The sequence below is a fragment of the Tupaia chinensis genome, unplaced genomic scaffold (assembly GCF_000334495.1).
Source record: "Tupaia chinensis unplaced genomic scaffold, TupChi_1.0 Scaffold139952_1, whole genome shotgun sequence".
NCBI lineage: Eukaryota > Metazoa > Chordata > Mammalia > Scandentia > Tupaiidae > Tupaia > Tupaia belangeri.
In genome coordinates, this window is record NW_006199830.1 from 1,494,684 (window position 1) to 1,515,853 (window position 21,170).

A 21,170-nucleotide genomic window follows, 5' to 3' on the forward strand; every position below is an offset into this window, starting at 1 on the left:
TAAGTACAGTTAGAACCCCTAGATGTAATATATAAAACAAGTATAAGATATTTTTCAAAGATAGAAAAAAAAGGTCAGATGGCTTAGGTGTCTCAGAACACAGGAAATAGTGAGTTTTGCTTTTGCCTCTAATTTCTTTTCTTTCTTTGTTTCTTTTGTTTCCTTCTTTCTTTCTTCCTTCCTTCTTTCCTTTCTTTCTTTCTAAGAGATCTTTGCTATAGGGTGTGTGTGCTCACTGAAAAGACAAAGACAAAGAAACAGAAAGCGAGAAATCGACCCCCCCCCCCCAGCGGGATGGCCACGCCAGTGCAATCCCTTCTCCTGGGTCTTGAGCACGCACGCACATGTGCCCAGCATGAGTTTTAAGCCACCAGGTGCTGGACTCAAATTGTGGTCAACTATGTGAGAATCCAGCAACGTAACCATTACGCTATCTGCTGGACCGCTTATATCTTGTACTGGGTGTGTTAGCAGCCCAGAAATGCCACTGGGTAATAATGAAACAAAACAGAACAACAACAATGAAAAAAAAAAAAAAAAAAAAAACTAAGCATGAGAGGCCTGCTCTCTCTAGCCAAAAGAAAAGGAAATGGAAAGCCTACTGAGACAAAAACTTCTAGGTAAAGAACTTACTCCAGCCAGATAACACAGCACACACTGCAACTGAGCCCCCAACTCCTTCAGCAAAGGCTGAGTAAAGAACCTAGACTTCTAGATGTCCTTCCAACCTTTCCCCTACTCTAGTTTTCTATCTTTGGTGACTTTAAAGAAGACTGACTGGGGAACCAAGACTTTAATTTCTGTATTCACTTAGTCTTTCACCCTCAGGATTACCACTGGAAGTCCTAGGGACAGACTGGAGTTCCACTCCCACCTAACTTGAATGAGGTGCCTTCCTTGTTAGGATGGTATCAGATGAAGTTGTGTGGGAAGCTACGAACTGCACTACGTATCAGCAGTAGTGAGTGGAGGCTGTCTGGAAGGCCATTGCCAATCTCAGCCAGGGTGGTGTCAGCTGAAGCCTAGCATGTAGCTGAATATCCACCACTATCCAGCAGTAAGCAGATGCTCAACTCTAGGTGTCAAAAAATACCTGACTAGTGGCCCTAAACTTCTACTTTGCAACCTGGAAGTAATGAGGTGGAACCCCTTATCCCACTGGTATGAGTTCAGAAAAGGTTTGCTGAAAAAGATTATTTAAATTAGGTCACGATAAAACACACCAAATGTCCAGAATACAATTAAAAATTACTTGCCATACCAAGAACCAGGATAGTATTAACGTGAATGAGAAAACATAATCAACAGATGCCAATACCAGAATGACACATAAGTTGGAATTATCTAACAGGATTATAAAGCAGTCATTATGAAATACTTCAACAAGCAATTACACATATGCTTAAAACAAATTAAAAATAGAATGTCTCAGCTAAGAAATAGAAGATGTAAAGAAGAATAAAACAAAAACTTTAGGAACTGAAAAATACAATAACCAGGCTTATTGGTTAATTTCAACAACAGAATGAAAAGGAAAAAGAGTTATTGAAGTTCAAGATGTAACAATAAACATTACCCAATCCAAACAACAGAGAAAGAGTAGGCTTTAAAAGAAAATAGAATTCAGGTGGCTTGAAGAACTATAATAAAAGATCCAACTTCCCTGTCATCACCGTTCCAGAGAGAGAGAGAGAGAGAGAGAGCAGAAACAGAGTGATACTAGTAAATTACCCAAAGAAATAATCAAAATACCTTTCCAAATTGGTAAGAAACAGAAATATAAAGATTCAAGAAGCTGAGCTAATCCCATGCAGGATAAGCCCAAAGAAATCCATGCCATGATACATCATAATCTAACTTCTGAAAACCAAAGACAAAACTCTTCACAGCAGGGGACCAGCAGTTAGTGTAATGGCTATGTCACTGGACTCCCATGTAGTCAACCGTGGTTCGAGTCCTGGATCTGGTGGATTAAACTCATGCCGGGTGCGTGTGTGTCCGAGAGAATGGAGGAGAAGGGACTGTGGTGTGGCCATCCTCCCTAGGGAGGGCGATTTCTCGCTTTCTGTCTCTCTGTCTCTCTATCTTTCTGGCGAGCACATGTGCCCAATAGCAAAAATCTCTCAAAAAAAACCCCAAAAAAACAAACAAAAAAAACTATTTACAGCAGGATGAAAGCAGCACCTCATTTAAAGGGGAACAGGAGAACATTTTTTGAATGACTTAATTTCTCATCATAAAACCTGAAGGCCAGAAGTAAGCAGTATAGCATTTTTTAAGTGCCTAAAAAAGAACCGTCAACCCAGAATTTTATATCGAGCAAATATATCCTTTGGAAATGAAGAAGAAATCAAGAAATTCTCAGATGAAGAACAACTAAGAAAATTTATTGCCAGTACATTTATACTAAAAAAATGACTGAAAAAACGCTTTAAACAGGAAGTTATGAAGGAAGGAATTTTGAAGCATCAGGAACGAAGAACAAACAGAAAGGGTACAAATATGAATAAATACAGTAAACTTTCCTTTCCCTCTTGAGTTTTTTAAATTATGTTTGACAAGTGAGACAAAAATTATAAAACTGTCTGATGTGGATAAAAAATAATTTAAAAGGAGTAAGTAGGAGGTAATTGCATCTAGAAAGAAATAAAAATTACTCTTTTTTTTTTTTTTTTTTGAGAGGTTTTTGCTATAAGGTGCATGTGCTTGCCAGAGAGACAGAGAGACAGAAAGTGAGAAATCATGCCCCGGGGGGATGGCTACGCTGCAATCCCTTCTCCTCCATTCTCCTCTCAGGATCTTGGGCACGCGCGCACACGCGCCCAGCGTGAGTTTAAGCCACCGGGTTCAGAACTTGAACCACGGTTAACTACATGGGAGGAGAGGAGAATGGAGGAAAAAGCGATGTAGCCATTACACTAACTGCTGGTCCCCAAATTACTCCTTTTAAAGAACATCTTAATTCACTGAAAAGGTCGGTAGATGGCCAGCATGTAGTTGTTAAATATCTCCAACTTTCTCAAAACTTCCATCTCACTACGTCATTCTTTCAGCACTTGGCATTTAATAAATGTTGAATAAATGAGTACTTTCTAAGACAAACTTCTTCATCTGTTTTCCAATTTCATCCTCTTCCATATCATTCAGGGTATTGTCTTAAAAATTATTTTTTTTTTATTTCTCAAGATCTTAATAACTTTTGGGTACTGTCCATTAGCCTTTGACTAAATGTACCCTTACAAAGAACCCTCTTCAAGCAATAATCTCTTCTTAAATTGCCATCTTTCTCCTCCCTAGTATTACCAAAACTCTAAAAAAATTAATTTATAGTCATGGTCTTCATCAATTTTTATTTACTTTTTTGCCCAATACATTTTTTGCCCCCTCCCATTTACACAGTATTCCTGATAAGTGTATTTTCTAAGTGACTAATCACTAAATATGACAATCTGATCTTGGGTTTTATCTGCTTTGCTCACCACTTTCTCCTTCAGAGGATTTCTTCCCCTGGTTTCCCAGGAACTGACCTATTCTGCTTGTTCTTTACGGACTGTTCCTCCTTAAATCTCTCTCACTGAATTATTTTCTTTTATATACGACTAAATGCATATCTTCCCTAATATAATGACTTAGAATCCATTCTGTTTTTATTACCTCACCTCTTCCATGACCTTATTTTCTATGACAGTATTAAATTCACATATATGCAGGTGATCCTCAAATTCTTATTTCTTATATATTTAAGAAAAGTAGTGTGACATAGTTCTGTAGTAGTTGCATATTACATTATGATTATCCTGTAGAGTATGCACATATGTGGCGCTATACAGTTTACAAAATATAGTTAAAATAAGCAATAAACCTTCAATTTTCCAATCATTTTCAGTATCTTCAAATCATGTTAGATTTTCACATATCAATTTAAAAAATTAATGCTCCAAAGAAGTTTTAAAATCCTACTACTGTTTAGAGCATCATCATAATATTGGTGAATGATATCACTTTGTGTAACAGAAGTGTAATACATACCAAGTTTCATTTGAAGAAAATATAAAATTTACTAAAGAGTATCTCACAATTAGTTCCTACTTTGCTTACCTTTTGAATTAAACCCAAAATGGCACATGATACAATACAAGTAAATTAAGTTCGGGCAACCTATATACAATAATGGGAAATCCCACTGAGTAAAGTTAAGGACGATGTTATCCATTGAAATGAAATTTCTTGAAAGGCACAAACCCAGGCCCATCATGAGATGGCTACTGAACTTGAGCTGTGAAATATTGCTTTCACTGACTAAAAATGAAGATTTTCTGCTGAGACTTCTCCCTCCAGAATAATTTCTACCTTCATGCACTGAGTATCTAGATATGTCCGAGTGAACAGTATCCAAATATTTGAAAACAATTAGGATCAGAATATTCCTCAATTCCCACTGAATCTGATGCAAAAAGAGTAGAAAACAGAACGAACAAGAGATTGCAGATCACTTCCTCCTGCACACCTCTGAACACTCAGATTGAACTTCAAGAATTAGAAGAAATGCACAATCCATCAGATGACCAGAAATCACCGCAGGGTCACAAAAAATATGGGAAAGCAAGAAAATACCTCTCCTCTAAGGGAAAAGAATAACTCCTCTTCATCCTCAGACAGTACAATGGAACTCATGGAGATGTCAGATAAAGAATTTAGAATATTCATAATGACAAAGCTAACAAAGATGGAAGAGAAGAGAGACAATGAACTGCAGAAGTGGCAAGAGAAATGAGTCGATGAGTCCCAGGAGGTGAGAAAATTCTTGCAAGATTTAAACAAAGAAATACACACCATAAAAAAGAATCAAATGGAACTGTTAGAGATGAAGGCTATAATATAGGAAGTCAAAACCTCCCATGGAAGTATTAAAAGAAGACTAGATCATACAGAAAATTGAATCTCAGATGTAGAAGATAGAATAGCTGGCCTCGGAAAATCCATCATGGACTGAGAAAACTGTCCTCCAAAATAAGAATAATATATAAGAAATACTCGATATAATCAAATGTCCAAACATCTGGATAACTGGTATCCCAGAAGGCAAAAAGACTCATAAGGGCATTGATAATCTGTTCCATGAAATCCTGGAAGAAAACTTTCCAAACCTAGAGAGGCATTCAAAGATCCAGACCCAAGAAATAAAAAAGACCCCAAATAGAATAAACCCAAGATGATCTTTTCCAAGATATATTACAGGCAGATTGACCAAAAACACAAAGACAAGATACTAAGATTGGCAAGAGAGAAATGTCATGTTACCTACCAAGGATATTCCATCAGGCTACCAGCAGACCTCTCATCAGAAACAATGTGAGCAAGGAAAGAATGGGAAAAAGTGTTAAGGGAAAGGCAATTTCAACCAAGAATATTGTACCCGGCAAGATTATCCTTTATATGGAAAGAAAAGACAAGAACATTCTCAGATAAACAAAGCCTGAAAGAATTTACCAACACCAGACCAGCTCTCCAAGAAGTTCTGAAGGGAATGTTATACCAGGAAAATTAAGTACAGACATACTGAAATAAGAGTTCAAAAACTAAGAAAATGGCCAACTTAATTGTAGGGACAAGTCTAGAGTTGAATATTATATCCCAGAATTTAATCGAGAAGATTGGAGCACAACAGAAGATAGATTAAGTACATGAGACTGAACCGGTGAAATAGAATCTTACGACTTTTGACTAAAACATTGCTGATCATCTTCTAGGCTTTGTTTTCCCATTTTAAGGATTTTTGTCTTGTCTTGAGCTTCCAATAGGTTCATATACATACTCTTTGAACAGAATCCCAACCTGTTTCCTAGCTTTAAGTTTTAAGCGAAGTTCTCTTAGCATTTCTTTGAATTTGACTTATTAAAGATAAAACTGCTTTTCTTGAAATTAAAGAATATATTTAAAAAGTACCTATTTAATGACCATAGTAAGCTATATAGTATAAAAGGAATGGAAAATAACGGTAGACACCAGAGATAGTGTGGGAGGAGGGTGGGAAGTGCAGAGGGTTAGAAATAGGGAGAATACACACACACACACACACACAAAACTAGAAATGGAAAATTATCAACAATAACATGTATGATTAAGCCAATGGGTAGTATATTCTGGATGATAAATCACATTTTGTATGCTGTAACAATGCTCAGTGAATGAATAAAAATTAATGAGTTAATTAAAAACAAAAATAATTAAAAAAAGAAAAAAATCTCTTTTCTCCAACTAGTATCAATATGATTATAGTAATGCTGATTTTTTTAATACCCAAATGACTTGTATTCTCATTTAATCTATACCACTTGCACAATAGTTGTTTAAAAATGACTAAAGAGCAATGAAAAATGCTAACTAATTCCCCATACTGGTCAAAAATCACTGATATGACCTATTTATACTAATGGAATAACGATGAGAAGGACTACATTTTTTAAATGGATTTAACATTTCAGTTTTCAAGTAGTTTATCTATATATTCCCCCAAATTCAAGTACTGGCTCTGAAATACATAAACCATGTATAATGATAGCCTGTGTTGTAAGATATGCAGATCACCCCATGAATATCAGCAGGCATAAAAGCTGAGCAAGTCAGGGCCAGCAGGTGGAGTAGTGGTTAAGATACTGGACTCTCACATGGTTGACTGTGAGTCTTGGACCTGGTGGCTTTGAAAATCACACAGATGTGTGTACCCAAATTACTAGGAGAATAGAGGAGAAGAGATTGTAGTGTTGCTATCCTCTCTGGGGATAGTAGTGATTTCTCACTTTCCCTCTCACTGTCTCTTTTTCTCTCTCTCTCTGGCAAGCACACGTGCTGTACAGCAAAAACCTACCCCCTCCCCCCCAAAAAAAATGCTGAACGAGTCAAGGAACATTAAGAAAGACATTAATGAAAGTAGTTGTATACTTAATATTGAGGACAAAAATCCAGTTCCTTTATATAAATGTATTCTTTAGAATAGATAAGTAGTTGGATTTACAGTGATGTTAGTAACAAGGATTATTACTGATTATATGACATGCCCTTCGAATACACAAACCTCAAACAAACAAGGCAGGCACTCTTTGCCATGACTCACTATCAGAGCCTTCAATTCCAAAAATGGGTTTTATGTAAGGATGTCCATGGACCCAGATGTATGTACCAAGGGATCAGATTTTGCAGCACTCTAACAGACTCTGGTAGAGTTTAGGGAACTGAATTTACTTTGGCATCATTTCTAGGGCTGCCTGATGGAATAAAATTTGAGACTGTTCTATCTCTAGGAATTGGTAGGGAATTATAAAATTTATGTATGTGTCAATCCAACTGCCTATTAAATCTCCCTTTTATTAAACAGTAGGAGTCATTATAGTGTAGCTAAAAACATTTACTCCCCAAAATATAGATATAATCTCTCAGCTATAGGTTTAAATTTCTATCATAGACAAGAAATCATTTAAAGGGAAATGTAAGGTTCACTGGGTGGCCCAAGACTAAGTCACAGGAAAGTTTACTCCTCCTACTAAAAATTATTCTGGATTTTGTTTTCTCATTTTAAAAATATATTTAGATTATAAAATTAAAACAAATAAAAGTAACACTGCATAATTTAGCTGTCATTTTCTCCCAAATTGCTTATAACTGTAACCATAAAATGATAATAATTTACCATATGTGCAGCTGCAAAACTAAGAAAAGCACTGGTCAGTGCTGCTGTGAAATGTGAACCTACTACTCCCCCTGGTGCCCATGGAACTGAATTGCAATAAAATAAAAAGTTGGTTCCATTTCTCCAAGAAAGCATGACATTTCACATAGTCAGTTCTGCTCCAGTGCTTGTTTAGCAAACACAAATTTGTTCCAGTGGATTTTATATATTTGTAAATAATTTGAGCACAATGTGAAGATCATCATGAGTAACTATAAGTGCAAGTGGAAAACTACACCCAGCTGACTCAAGCCAAGTAGGAATACACAAAACATGTGCCTAACACTTCACATTCTACCAGTTCACCTTGTGATATGAGCCATATCCACAAACATCCAGCATTACAACTTTCCATCCAATTCTAGTTACTCTCCCTCTACGATTTTATAAAAACTCACAAGCTGCAATCTTTTGATATTCACTTCTCCAAGAATACTGCATGTTCTTTCAAAGTAAAGTGCCATATTTACTATAGTATTCATATATTTCTTAATTATTTTATATGTGTAAAAACTGTGCTGTTATTTTTATTAGATTCCTTTTTTTATAACACGTTTTATTGACAGTTTTTGAGTACTGTATCCCATAAACCATTTTCTCCATTAAGTCCTGACCTACAGAATTTTTTGAGCATAATTTTGAACAGTGTGGTGATTTTTAGTAATGCATTTCTTCTTTTTTTTTTTTTTGTTTCTTTTTTTTTTTTTTGGAGAGGTTTTCGCTATAGGGCGCGTGCGCTCACCAGACAGACAGAGACATAGAGACAGAAAGCGAGAAATCACCCCCCCGGGGGGATGGTCACGCTGCAATCCCTTCTCCTCCATTCTCCTCTCGGGATCTTGGGCACGCACGCACACGCGCCCAGCGTGAGATTTAAGCCACCGGGTCCGAGACGCGAACCGTGGTCGACTACGTGGGAGTCCAGCGACATAGCCATTACGCTAACTGCTGGTTCCCTAGTAATGCATTTCTTCTTATGGAAGAACTGACTGTATAAGAAATAGAAAATTTTGGGCCAACAGGTGGCATGTGTGTTTAAGGCACTGGATCCCACATGGTCAACTCCTTGGTTTGAATCCCAGACTGGAGGCTTTGAAACCCACAACTGGGCACGTGTGCATGCATACCTAAATTCCCAAGAGGAGAATGAAGGAGAAGAGATTATTATGCCATCTCCCTGGGGATTTCTCATTTTCCTTCTGTCTCTAGGTGTCTCTCTCCAACAATCATACATACTGGCAAAAAGTAATATTAAAAAAAAGAAAGAAAGAAAATTTCAATACTTATACATTTGAGTATAGAATAAGAGTAATTATAAACAAGTATCTAAACTTTGTAATTTTTGAAAATGTGGGGGTTTTTTTGGTGTCTATTTCCATGAGACTATAGGAAGAAACTTTAATCAATGGCAAAGAAAGATAACGGTGTGACTAATCAAAAGATGAAGAAAATCTTGCTAAGACTGAAAAAACAGAAGAGGAGATCTAATTTATTTTTGCCTCATCCCAACTCCAGAAATTTAACAAAATCAATCAAGCTAAAGAAATAATGCTTTATTTTCCTTACTTATTCTTATACTTTCTGATGGAGTTCCTCTCTCTATTATTCAAGTCTAAAAGCATGACTTTCTGAAGAAAGGCATGAAAAACATCTGGTGCAAACAAAATATGCAGTGCTAAAATCTAAGGGTGAATATACTTTCATCATCTTTTTTCGTTTTCTAATTTTACCAGAAGGAACATGTAGGGTAGGGGAGGAGAGAAAGTGAGAAAGCACTCTCCATGGGGAATGGTCATACAACAATCCCTTTTCCTCCACTTTCCCCCTTTTAGGATTTTGGGCATACAGCTGCACCTGGCATGTTTCTCAAACCCCAGATCCTGGCACTTGAACCCTACAGTCAGTCCCGTGGGATCAGCTGTATCAACCAGAATGTCACCAACTCTGTCACCACTGTTATACACTGATTACAAAGTGGTATCTGAAACCAGTTCAATATCATAACAAGTTTTTATCTTCTAATTCTCTATGCAAAGGGAAGGGTGCACAATAATACAAAGCTCCTCAGGATTCTTACTCCGCTTTTTACCTCAGAGCAAATGCTTGAGAATATCCTATGGAGTCATTTTCCCACACTTACTATTGAGTTTTATTTCTCTTTTGGGAGCAATTATAATAAATGTCAGTTACAGAAATACTTAAAATTTCAAACTTTTTCTAATGAAAATCAAAGGATTGACTATGATCGTTGAGATGTTGAAAATGGTCTGTGTCATAAAGACAGTAAGAGCATCATAAACTTACTTTCAACAAGAACTTAATTTTGTTCATATTATATTTTTTTTCCCTGTATGCTTCCTTGAAGATGTAAAATAAACGGATAGAAAGTAGGGAAAAGGCCATTACATGTAAGTGCACATGGTTTAAATCTTTTATAGCTGATTTTGTTAAATTATACATCACAGTTTCTGTGAAATATAATATGCAAGGTGGAACTTTATGAGTAAAATATTCTTATAGAGATATATACAAGCATAAGTAAAGTATTAAATGTTAAAATAAAACCAAAATTAAAAAATAAAATAGCAAAGCTAGGTGAATTTCAAAAATTTATTATAGCAGATGTTCTCTAAAGCAAATAAATTTAAAAGATAAATAAAAACAGCAGAAACTTTGTAAAATGGCACATTACTGACCACTTTATTTCTGGCTTAAGATAAAAGCTGGAGAGTAAATTAATATTTTACATTTCTAAAAGTCAGAGAAAAAAATCTTCAAATATGCAACAGTGCTAAACTTCCTTAAAAGTGAGGTCAATGAGAATGAGAAACCCTCTCATTACCTGCAGAGAAAAAGGTCAGGATGTCTAAACTTGTCTTCATATATTCAAATCCTAGCCAAAATACTCTTTATTGTTTGGGATTTCTGCCTTTTTCCTTGCTGTTCATTGGAACAATGTAGGGGAAAAAAAAACAAAAACAAAAAAAAAAACAAGAAAAACGGGGCGTGTAACTCCTAGTGAAGGCCCTAATGAAACATAAACAACCAATGGAGGAACATAAGCACAAAGATAGTATATAGCAAAAACTAGTAACTATGGCAAAGTGTAGGGCCCTAAGCTTAGAATGAAAATTGTTTACTTTAATACAATTATTGTCAATTGCTATGAAACTGCTATCATATTAGTGCTATACCGTAAGGTTCAGATTCATTTCAAATAGTGTACTCTTTATTAATCTTATACTTAAACAGAAAAAGAATTAAGGCAAAAATGAGTAGCCATTGCAGTTATCTGATTTAATCAAAGGGTAGAATAATAATTATCAAGTGGATTCTATAACTAGATGCAGAGCACAGGAGGAGGGCCATTTTTCTAATGCTATAGGATCAAAGCATCATGATACACAATTAACCTCATCACAAGAACACACTTTATATGATATCTCTTCATAGTATTCAAAATGCCTATTATAGAACATAATCCTAGTCATTCATAAATTGCTATTATTTTCAAATTATTTTCAAATTTGCTTTTGTCAGATTCAAAATTAGAAAAGGCAGTTATTTTTGGTTTTAAATTGCCAGTGTGCACATGCACTCTCCAGACAGAGACAAAGAGGCAGAGAGAGAAAGGGAGAGAGGAGGAAAACACCCCTGAGTGGGGTATGGTCACACCATAAAATCTTCTCCATTTCCCCATCATGTTGGGATTTGGGGCTTGCACATACATGCACCCAAGTGCATTTTTAAAGTTGCCAGGGCTGGGATTGAAACCATGGTAAGCCATATGTGATTTGGCTCCCTTAACCTTTAGATTATGGGGCTGACCCTAGAAGAGGCAGTTTAATAAATATCAAGTGTTTATTCATACATAAAACTAACTAATCTAAAAGAGATAAATCATGACTAAAAAGGAGGTCCACCCGCAGAATGTAGAATGTCTCAAGAGAATGTTGCTTCCATACCAATGATGAGAAAAAGCCATATAATTTGCAAAATATAATTTTTGGGGACCCATCAGAAGGTTTATGTCACAAAGTAACCAGGTGAACTGAATTCCAAAGGGTTTAGGAGAGACAGACACAGAAGCCAGAAGGAGAAAGAGGTGCCCATAAAAAGAAAATAAGAAAGAAAAAGCCAAAATTTTAAACAAATTCTTAAAGGCTGAACATAAGCGACTGTACCAGTTAAACACTCCTGAGAGTACCAGACAAAAGAACAGTATGCATTCACTTATTAGAGCTTCACAGGCCTCTAACAGGCTTTTTATTTTCTTTATTTACTGTTTTTCAGAGAGATATTTTTGTTATAGGGCATGTATGCTAGCCAGAGAGACAGAAAGAGAGAAATCATTCCCCAGGGGGATGGCCATGCTGCAATCCCTTCTCCTCCATTCTCCTCTAAGGTGCACGCACACACATGCACCTGACTTGAGGTTTAAGCCACCAGGTCTGGGACTTGGACCACGGTCGATTACGTGGGAATCAAGCAAGATAACCATTACACAATCTGCTGGTCCCTCTACCAGGAGCTTTTAAGAAATACTGAATGTATGGGGCTGCCAGGTAGTGTGGTGGTTAAGGGCACTGGACTCCCACATGGCCAGTCACGGTTTGAGTCCTGGACCTGGTGGCTTCCTCACTTTCCTTTTCTCTCTCTGGGTCTCTCTCACTCTGTACCTCTCTGATCAAATTAAAATAAATGATAAAAATAAATAGAATAAATAAAGTCAAATAAAATCATTCTTAAAAAATTAATAACAAATGCAGAACCAAACTTAGGGCAGTTTTCCTCAGTGGAAGCTATGTACAAAACTGTGCTTACTTCTTGGACCCTTCCTTCTAAGAAAGCAAAAGCAGAAAGTTGCCAAGAAGATGTAAGGAAACACTCTTGGTCCAGACTGCTAGAACAAAGTATAGACTACTGGCTTATAAACAATATTTATTTCTCACAGTTCCGATGTTGGAATTCTGAGATGACAGTAACCGCCTGGTCAGGTTCCAGTTAAGGGCCCTCTCTGGGTTGCAGACTAGTAACTTGTCTCTATCTTCACATAGAAAATGAGGGCACAAGAATTCTCTAAGATCTCTTTTATAAGGGTACTAACACTAATCCTATTCACAAGACCTGATTACTTTCTAAAGACACACTGGGGTTAGGATTTCGTTCAGCCCCATAATCTCTACCTACACTCAGGGCCCAAGAACACTAGGAAAAACCTGTCTGTACTCCAGAACTCACACTAAGCACAAAGTGACATAAACTGTCCAGTGGAGGAATTAAATTATTGAAGCTAACAAACTATAAGTAACAATTACACCTAAACTCCCAACTTGATTAGAATGCTCAAACCACAAACTAAATTCCTACCTAATATAATAGAGGTACTCATTTTGGGGCATAAATATGATTTATCTCAGTCTCTACTATTTTTTAAAACATACTGTCAGACATTAAATTAAAAATAAAGTAACAAAACAGAAATACTAGGGGGGAAAGATTCCCATCAATATTCAAGAAATAAAATGATCAACAAGGTGGATGGAGAAATAACTGAGATGTTGAAACTGGTAGACGAGAACTTTAAAATAAGATTTTGTAGGCCTTAATAGAGAAGATGAGCATATGAATGTGCAAATGGGGGAATTTCAGCAAAGGGAACAGTATCAGGAATAATCACATGGAAATGCCTTTAATAAGAAAAGAACAAGGGGCCAGCAGATGGTGTAATGGTTATGTTGCTGGACTCCCTCATGGCCAACCATGGTTTGAATCCCAGACCCAGAGGCTTGAAAATCACACTGGGTACATGTGCATCTGTGCTCAAGATCCTGAGAGGAGAACTAAGAAGGGATTGTGGAATGGCCATTCCCTCTGGGAAGTGGTTTCCCACTTTCCCTTTCACTGTCTCCCTTTCTCTTTAGCTAGCACAGATGCCCTAAGACAAAAACGAACAAACAAAAAACAAACTATTTTTAAAAAAGGAGGAAAAAAGATATAAGAAATAGAGAATTCTTTCAATGGCCTTATCAGTCAACTAGAGACAGTATAGAAAAAAAGCAAAGAACTTGAAAATAAGGCAATAGTAATTATCCAAAAGGAAACACAAAGAAAATAAAAAGAACTGAACATTCCATTTGCAAGACCAAATAAAACATGTATATCTGGCATACCACAAGGAGATAAGAGAGAGAAGTAGGCAAAATAAATATCTGAAAAGATAATGGTCAAGAACTTTGTAAAATTAAACAAATCACAGGCCAGAGAAGTTCAAAGTACTCCAAGAAGGTTAAACGCATACACTGCTAGACGTGTTATAGTTAAACCTGAAGAAAAATTTTAAAGTACAAAACCAAAAGCATATGCCAACAGCAATAACACTCCACTTTTGTGAAACTCTTCATAATCATGCACAATAAAATAACAGGCGTTACACTTACTGTTTACTTATTACATTTCAGACACTGTACTAAAGGTCACAAAAAAACACGATTAACGACTTATTTTATAGATGAAAAAACTGAGATACAATGAAGTGAAGAAAATCACTCAGGATCATACAGCAAAAAACTCTGAACCCACAATTCAGATCCTAGCAGTACGTACCAGGCTCCATACTCTTAATCACCATAACATTCTGTTGGAGTTTTTTTCCCCTAAATGGTCAAGACTTTTATCTCCATCTCATTAGGGCACCGTACTCAGCAATGATGAACCACTACCAATGATGTACCACTACCAACACTCCTATACACACATACACATACACATCCAGCCTATCTATACTTCTAGAATAGAAAGCAACGTTGTTATGACAACAAAAACTTCCTACATCACTTAAGGGTCCTCTAGAATCCCTAGTATTTTACAATGATTTTGTACAATGTTTTACTATCTTCTACCTAAAATCTTCCCACCCATTTCCTTACCTTAAATATAGACTTCAACTAAAAGTCATCATAATTCTGTAAATTCCCCACTTTATAGAGTTTATAAAAGACTTTTCTTATTCCTATACTTAATCTTTATCATAAAAACACTGTGGTACATTATCTAACAAGGAAAACAAGGATAACTTACATGACTGAATGTCATCTGGTACTCCCCATGACCTTTTACAAACTCAACCCTGAGGGTCTGAATTTCCTTGGTGATTTATTGTAGTACACTGCTTTTGTAAAAGTCCCAAATGACTTTCTGTTTAACAAATCCAACATATGTTTTATGACTGCCTTGGACCAGCCACCCTCCTTGAGATGGTATCTTCCTTGGGCTCACGTTGGCACTACTCTATTAATACTCTTTCCTTTTTCTCGAATTACTGTTTTTCATTCTTATTCTAAGGTCCTATATTTCTACACCTAAAGAATGTTGGGGTCTGTCATTGGATTTTTTTCTCTTTTTAGGTTCTATGTTCTCTTTGGGCAATCTCACCCAAACTCAAAGTCTCAAAAGTCAACTCTATTGTAGGAACTTCCTGAAACACATTCTTGGTCCTGAATTTAGTGAACTTCAGACTCTTACTTAAATTAAATTAAGCCTATCATCAAAGTTAATGTGGCCAAAATTAGAGTTACATTTTTCTCTTTTTAAAACATATTTTTTCCCTATGTATCTCCTATCCCAACTCTATTATGCCTTGACCAGAAATCAGTGTCCTTCAGATCCTGTTAGCTCTCACAACAAATCTTACTTATGCTAGCTCTAAATATCAGTTAATTCTGTCTCCTCCTCTCTATACTCATTGCTTGATTTAGCTCAGTCCTTAACATCTCTCTTATCTGGACTACTGATCTACAGCGAGTGAGCTCCTGAATAATGATTTCACCCTTATAATTCATCTTTTATCTTACTGCTAGAAAGACTTTTTAAAAACACAAACTGGATCAACTCATCAACACCTACCTTTAATAATCAAAACCAAACACCCCCTACTCCACCCAGCTGGTGTCCTATAGGATAAATCCAAACACCTTTGCCATTGAAGACACTCAATGATTTGAAGTAAGCTTAGACTCTTCCAGCATCATTTTTTTCCTACTTGCCTTTACAACATCAGTCTCATCATCACAACCTACACTGTCATCAAATTGAACCCAAGCTTCCTATACACATTATGACAGCTTTAATGGAACTTTCTCTGATAATGTAAATATCTGTTCTGTATAATACCAACACATGTGGATAGCTGGTAACTTAAAATGTACTAAGTGTAACTAGGGAACAAAATTTTTTCAATTAAATTCTAATTAATTTACATATAAATTGTCACAGGTAGCTAGTGGCTACCATATTAAACTACAGCTTTATGCTTTCTTTTTGTCTGTATCTTGGGATATGTCTCTTTTCCTAAATGTTCCTTCCATACTACTCATTTGTTTGTTTTTAAAAATTATTTATTATTTATTCTTTTATTTATTGCTATTATTTTTAATTTGACCAGAGAGAGACAGAGGGAGAGAGAGATAAAGAGAGAAAATCAGAAAGCAAACCGCCAGGTTCAGGACTTGAACCGTGGTCGACCATGTGCAAGTCCGGCACCTTACCTACCATACCATCTGATAGCTCCCACTTCCTGGTTTTTAAATATAATTTCTTTAATAAATATAGAACTATTCAAGTTGTTTATTTATCCTAGAGTGAGCTTTGGTAGTCTGTGTTTCTCATGAGATTTAACCCTTTAATGCAAACTATAAAATTTATGTGTATACAGTTGCTCATAATATCATTACTATCTTATAAATGTTTTTATTCTTTTAATATCTTCAGAACCTGTAGAGATGAAATCTCTGCCATTACAGATTTTGTAATTTATATTTTCTTTCTGCCTGATCTATGTGACTACAGTTTTAGCCATTTTATTATCTTCTCAAAGAACCAGGTTAGCTTCACTGATTTTCTCTATTTTCTGTTTCATTGATTTCCTCCTTGATCTTTATTATAGTCCCGCAAACTTTTGGTTTCACTTATCTTTACTTTTCTAATTTCTTTTTTTTCTTCTAATTTCTTTCTTCTCTTTTTGTTTATTTACTTCTGTGAATGAGACACAGACAAACAGGCACCCTCACCAGGGTCTTTATGACACAATCCATCCCAGCTTTAGCCAGCATGGATACAGGTATAAGCACATGGCTCCCCCATTTACAGGGAGGACTTTGAATGTGTACTTGGGACCTTCCCATGTGGGCCCAGCCTCGTGGAATACTGTATCAGTGCAGTTTCACCTGCTGACTCCTCTTTGTGGGTTCTTACTGTGAAAGCTGAAATTACTGAATTATGATCTTTTTTTTTTGGAGAGGTTTTTGCCATAGGGCACGTGCGCTCGCCGAAAAGAGAGAAACAGAGAGAGAGACAGAAAGTGAGAAGTCACCCCCAGGCCACGCTGCAATTCCTTCACCTCCATTCCCCTCCATTCTTTTCTCAGGATCTTGGACACCCCCACACACGTGCGTGGCATGAGTTTAAGCCACCGGGTCCAGGACTCGAACCACGGTCAACTACATGGGAGTTCAGTGACATAGCCATTACACTAACTGCTGGTCTTGACCTTTCTTCTTCTCTAATATATGTTTTAGTTTGTTTGTTTGTTTTGAGAGGTTTTTGCTATAGGGTACGTGTGCTCTCCAGAAAGAGACAGAGAGACAGAAAGTGAGAAAGATCTTGGGCACGCATGCACACATGCCCAGCATGAGTTTAAGCCACCGGGTCTGGGACTCGAACTGCAGTTAGCTATGTGGGAGTTCAGTGACATAGCCATTACTCCAACTGCTGGTCCCCTCTAATATATGTTTTAAATGCTCACATTTCTACTGCTTTCGATATATACAAGTAATTCCAGTATGTTGTGATTGTTTTCATTTTCATTTAGTTTATAATACTTTCTAATTTCAGTTAGGACTTCTTCTCTGACTCATGAGTATTTAAAACTAGAAAGTAGGGACTAGCAGATGGCATACTGGTTATATCGCTGGACTCCCATGTAGTTGATCATAGTTCAAGTCCTGGACCTGGCGGCTTAAACTTACGTGGTGTACGTGTGTGTGTGTGTGTGTGCCCAAAATCCCAAGAGGGGAATGTAGAAGGGATTGGAAGAGGATTTGGTTTGACCAGGCACTGGAGAGGGTTTCTATCTCTCTCTTGCTCTCCTTTACTTTCATACTCACACATGCATGAGCTCTATTATGAACAGAAGGAAAAGATTTTAAAAACAAAACTAAACCGAAGTAAAACAAAAACCCTCTTCTAATCATGACCACAAAACATTTCTTCTCATGAGCCTCTGCTTCTACCCATTAGAGATGAATTGGGAAGCTAAAAAGTACTAGACAAAGAACTATAGAGGATTTATATTACCTGACTACAGATTTCTGTAAAACTACAGTAATCAAGCCAGTGTTGTAGCATTTAGAATAAAGAAATAGATAATACAGCCAGAAACAGACATTTATTTTCAACAGAGATGACACAACAACAATGGGGGAAAAAAAGTATTTTAACAAATGGTATTGAAACAGCTAAAGAGCCTTATGGGTTAAAAAATCTTTTTTTCTTCAACCCCCACCTCACAGCATATATGATTTCCAATCAAGGTAGGTCAAAATCCTAAACATAAAAGTCAAAACTTTAAAACTTCTGAAAGAAAACATGGGAGAGTACATCTAATATCAAAAGGAAAGTAAAGGTTTCTTTTTTCTTCTTCGTCTTTTTTTTTTTTTTAGTTTACCATAGGATGCATGTGCTTACCCGAGAGAGAAAAAAAAAGTGAGAGTGAGAAAGCACTTCCTAGGTAGCATGATCACCCCCCAATTCCTTCTCCATTGTCCTCTCAGTATCTGGGGCATGCATGCATTTGTGCTTGGCATGTTTTTCAAGCTACAGGTCTGGAACTCAAACTTCACAGGTTGGCCATGTGGGAGTCAGCCTCCTTAACAGCCATACCACAGGCTGGCCCAAGATATCTTATATAGGTCCTAGGTTATATCATAAGCAAGTATGTCTGATCCTATATATTTCACGGTATCTGCAAAATGAAAGAATACATTAAGTTTCCCAGTTGAAGCAAGGCTGGATATGTAGCCTGAGAAAATATATGATAGGACTAAGCAAAATTTAATATCCATAATTCTTTAAATATATATAACAATCAAATTCATTAAAAAATGCTAAAGATGAATAAGTTTTGAATGCTATACTCAAGATATTACTAAAAAGGTATTTCAGTACAAGAGGATTTCAACAAGTTAATGAAAAAAATGGAATTAAAGTATGAATTAAGTTTATTTTGGAACAAAAACATTTTGAAATCCATGCATTGTTTTTTTCCAAAAGACACATTTTTTCATGAACTTTTTGAAGACCTCTTCTAGAGGCCATAGAAAACGATCAGTAGTAATAAAAATGTGATGCCTGAAGTTGCCTAATATGTTACAAATTATATTTGCTTAGTACATATTTTAAATATTTATGCATCTCTAAAACTCCCTAAAGTCCTTGTCCTTTGCTACCATGAAAGCAATACTATTAAGCCTTTTCAGCAAACCAGTGCTTATCTGAAGATCTAACAATGCATCCATAATGAAAAAGGATCTCGTTTGTAACTTTCCCTTTATTAAAACAAAACGATATGACTTTGAACTTGATATGCAAATATCATGGATCAGTCTTTCATTTGAGATTTTTCTATGTTGTTGCCCGTACCAATGGTTTGGTCCTTTATACTGTTGAAGAGTATTCTATATTATGGGTCTACCACAGTTAAATACAAAATACACAAACATCACAGTATATTTTGTATATTTATTCACTAATTGGAAGACATCTGGGTTGTTTTTAGTTTTTGGTAATTGTGCTACTTTATGCATCTATGTTTAATACTTTGTGTGATCATAAGTATTCGTTTCACAAGGGGAAACGCCTAGGGGTGAAGTTGCGGAGTCAGAAAGTAAGTTCAAGTTTGACTACATAAACTGATCATTTCTAAAGTGGCTTATATATTATATGTACATATTATATGTGTATACACATATATACATGTATTTGTAGCTGGAGTGCCCTACCGCTTATACCTCTACAGCCAGGCCAAATGGTACACTTTTTTTGTTTTTTGTTAAGGTTTTTGCCATAGAGCCCGTGTGCTTACTGAAGACAGACAAACAGAAAAAGAGAGAGAGAAAGGGAAAGTGAGAAAAAAAACCCTCTGGGTGGATAGCCATGCCACAATCCCTTCTCTTCCATTTTCCTCAGGATTTTGGGCAAACACATATGTGCACTAGCTAGAGTCTCAAGTCACCAGGTCTGGGACTCGAACAGCAGTCGGCTATGTGGGAATCCAGCAACTTAACCAGCAGGCCACCTGCTGATCCTCAAATGGTGCTAATTTTTAAAGTTTTGTTTTTGAGTATTCATTGTAACAGATACTTGTATGATAATCTTAGATCCTGTAATATTATTAAACTCACTTAATTCTAGGAGGTTTTCTGCTTCTTATCTTTTAAGATTCCTTGGAATTTTTATGAAAATAATCAAAGCTTAAAGCTAATACTTAATCCTATTCTATCAATCCCAAATTTTTTGCTGAATCAACAAAAGGCCTTCCCTTATGGCACACATGTTTATATGCTTTGGCACACACACAAAAGAGACAGGCTCAGCTGAATGGCCTTTGTCTCTTGCATTTCTTCACTGCAGCTGTATTATATCCAAAAGATATAATGAGAACTAAAAAACTCAAGTGTCTACACAAATCACTCCCAAGAATTTGTTACTATGGGGCTGAATTTATATATTTTCAGCTAGAATTTATACTAGATATGTGGTGCAAGATGATAATCTATATTGCAGAGATCACTGTTTGACACTGACCACAAGAAACAAAGAAAAAAATTCAGATCTACTTGGGAAAAGCCTACTGTTCTAGTCCCTCTGCTGCTAATAACCAAAAATACCTGGAATGGGTGATTTAGAAGAGAGGTTTATTTAGCTCACAATTTGAAGGTCCAAGGTCCTGAGGCCACATGATGGCCTTAGTGTTGTAAGATCACATGCGAAGACAGAGCAAAGCAAGAATGTATGTGTCTGTATTCATGTTTCTGTCTTACTCCCTTCTCCCTGTAAACTCACCAGGGTCAATCATGGAGCCTTTTATGTAACATTAATCTTAATCTCTTCTCAGAGACTCAACCTTTCAACACCATAGTCAGATTTTCACTCTCTTAATCTTATCACAACCATCTCAACATACAAACTTTGGAGGGACATAAACTGTAGCACCTACCTTCATCAAAAGCCTCAAAGAATATCCAAAGGTAAAACAAGTGAAAATTTTAGTAAATAGGGAACCAGCAGTTAGCGTAATGGCTATGTCGCTGGACTCCCACGTAGTCGACCGCGGTTCGTGTCCCGGACCCGGTGGCTTAAAACTCACGCCGGGCGCGTGTGCGTGCGT

General features: G+C 36.5%; 1 protein-coding gene across 4 annotated transcripts in view; it reads right to left on the reverse strand.

Annotated features, from left to right (window-relative positions):
• KIAA1328 (KIAA1328 ortholog) overlaps nt 1–21,170 on the reverse strand; it is a 283,315-nt gene that overhangs the window by 198,773 nt on the left and 63,372 nt on the right. Inside the window, exon 1 of one of the 4 annotated variants that reach the window (XM_027765942.1) lies at nt 14,807–15,590. The exons of the other annotated variants lie outside the window; for them this stretch is intronic. Coding sequence (XP_027621743.1) covers nt 14,807–14,821 — 15 coding nt within the window. The 5' untranslated portion in view covers nt 14,822–15,590. Of the gene's footprint in view, nt 1–14,806; nt 15,591–21,170 lie in introns of those variants that run through there. 4 annotated transcript variants of the gene reach the window in all.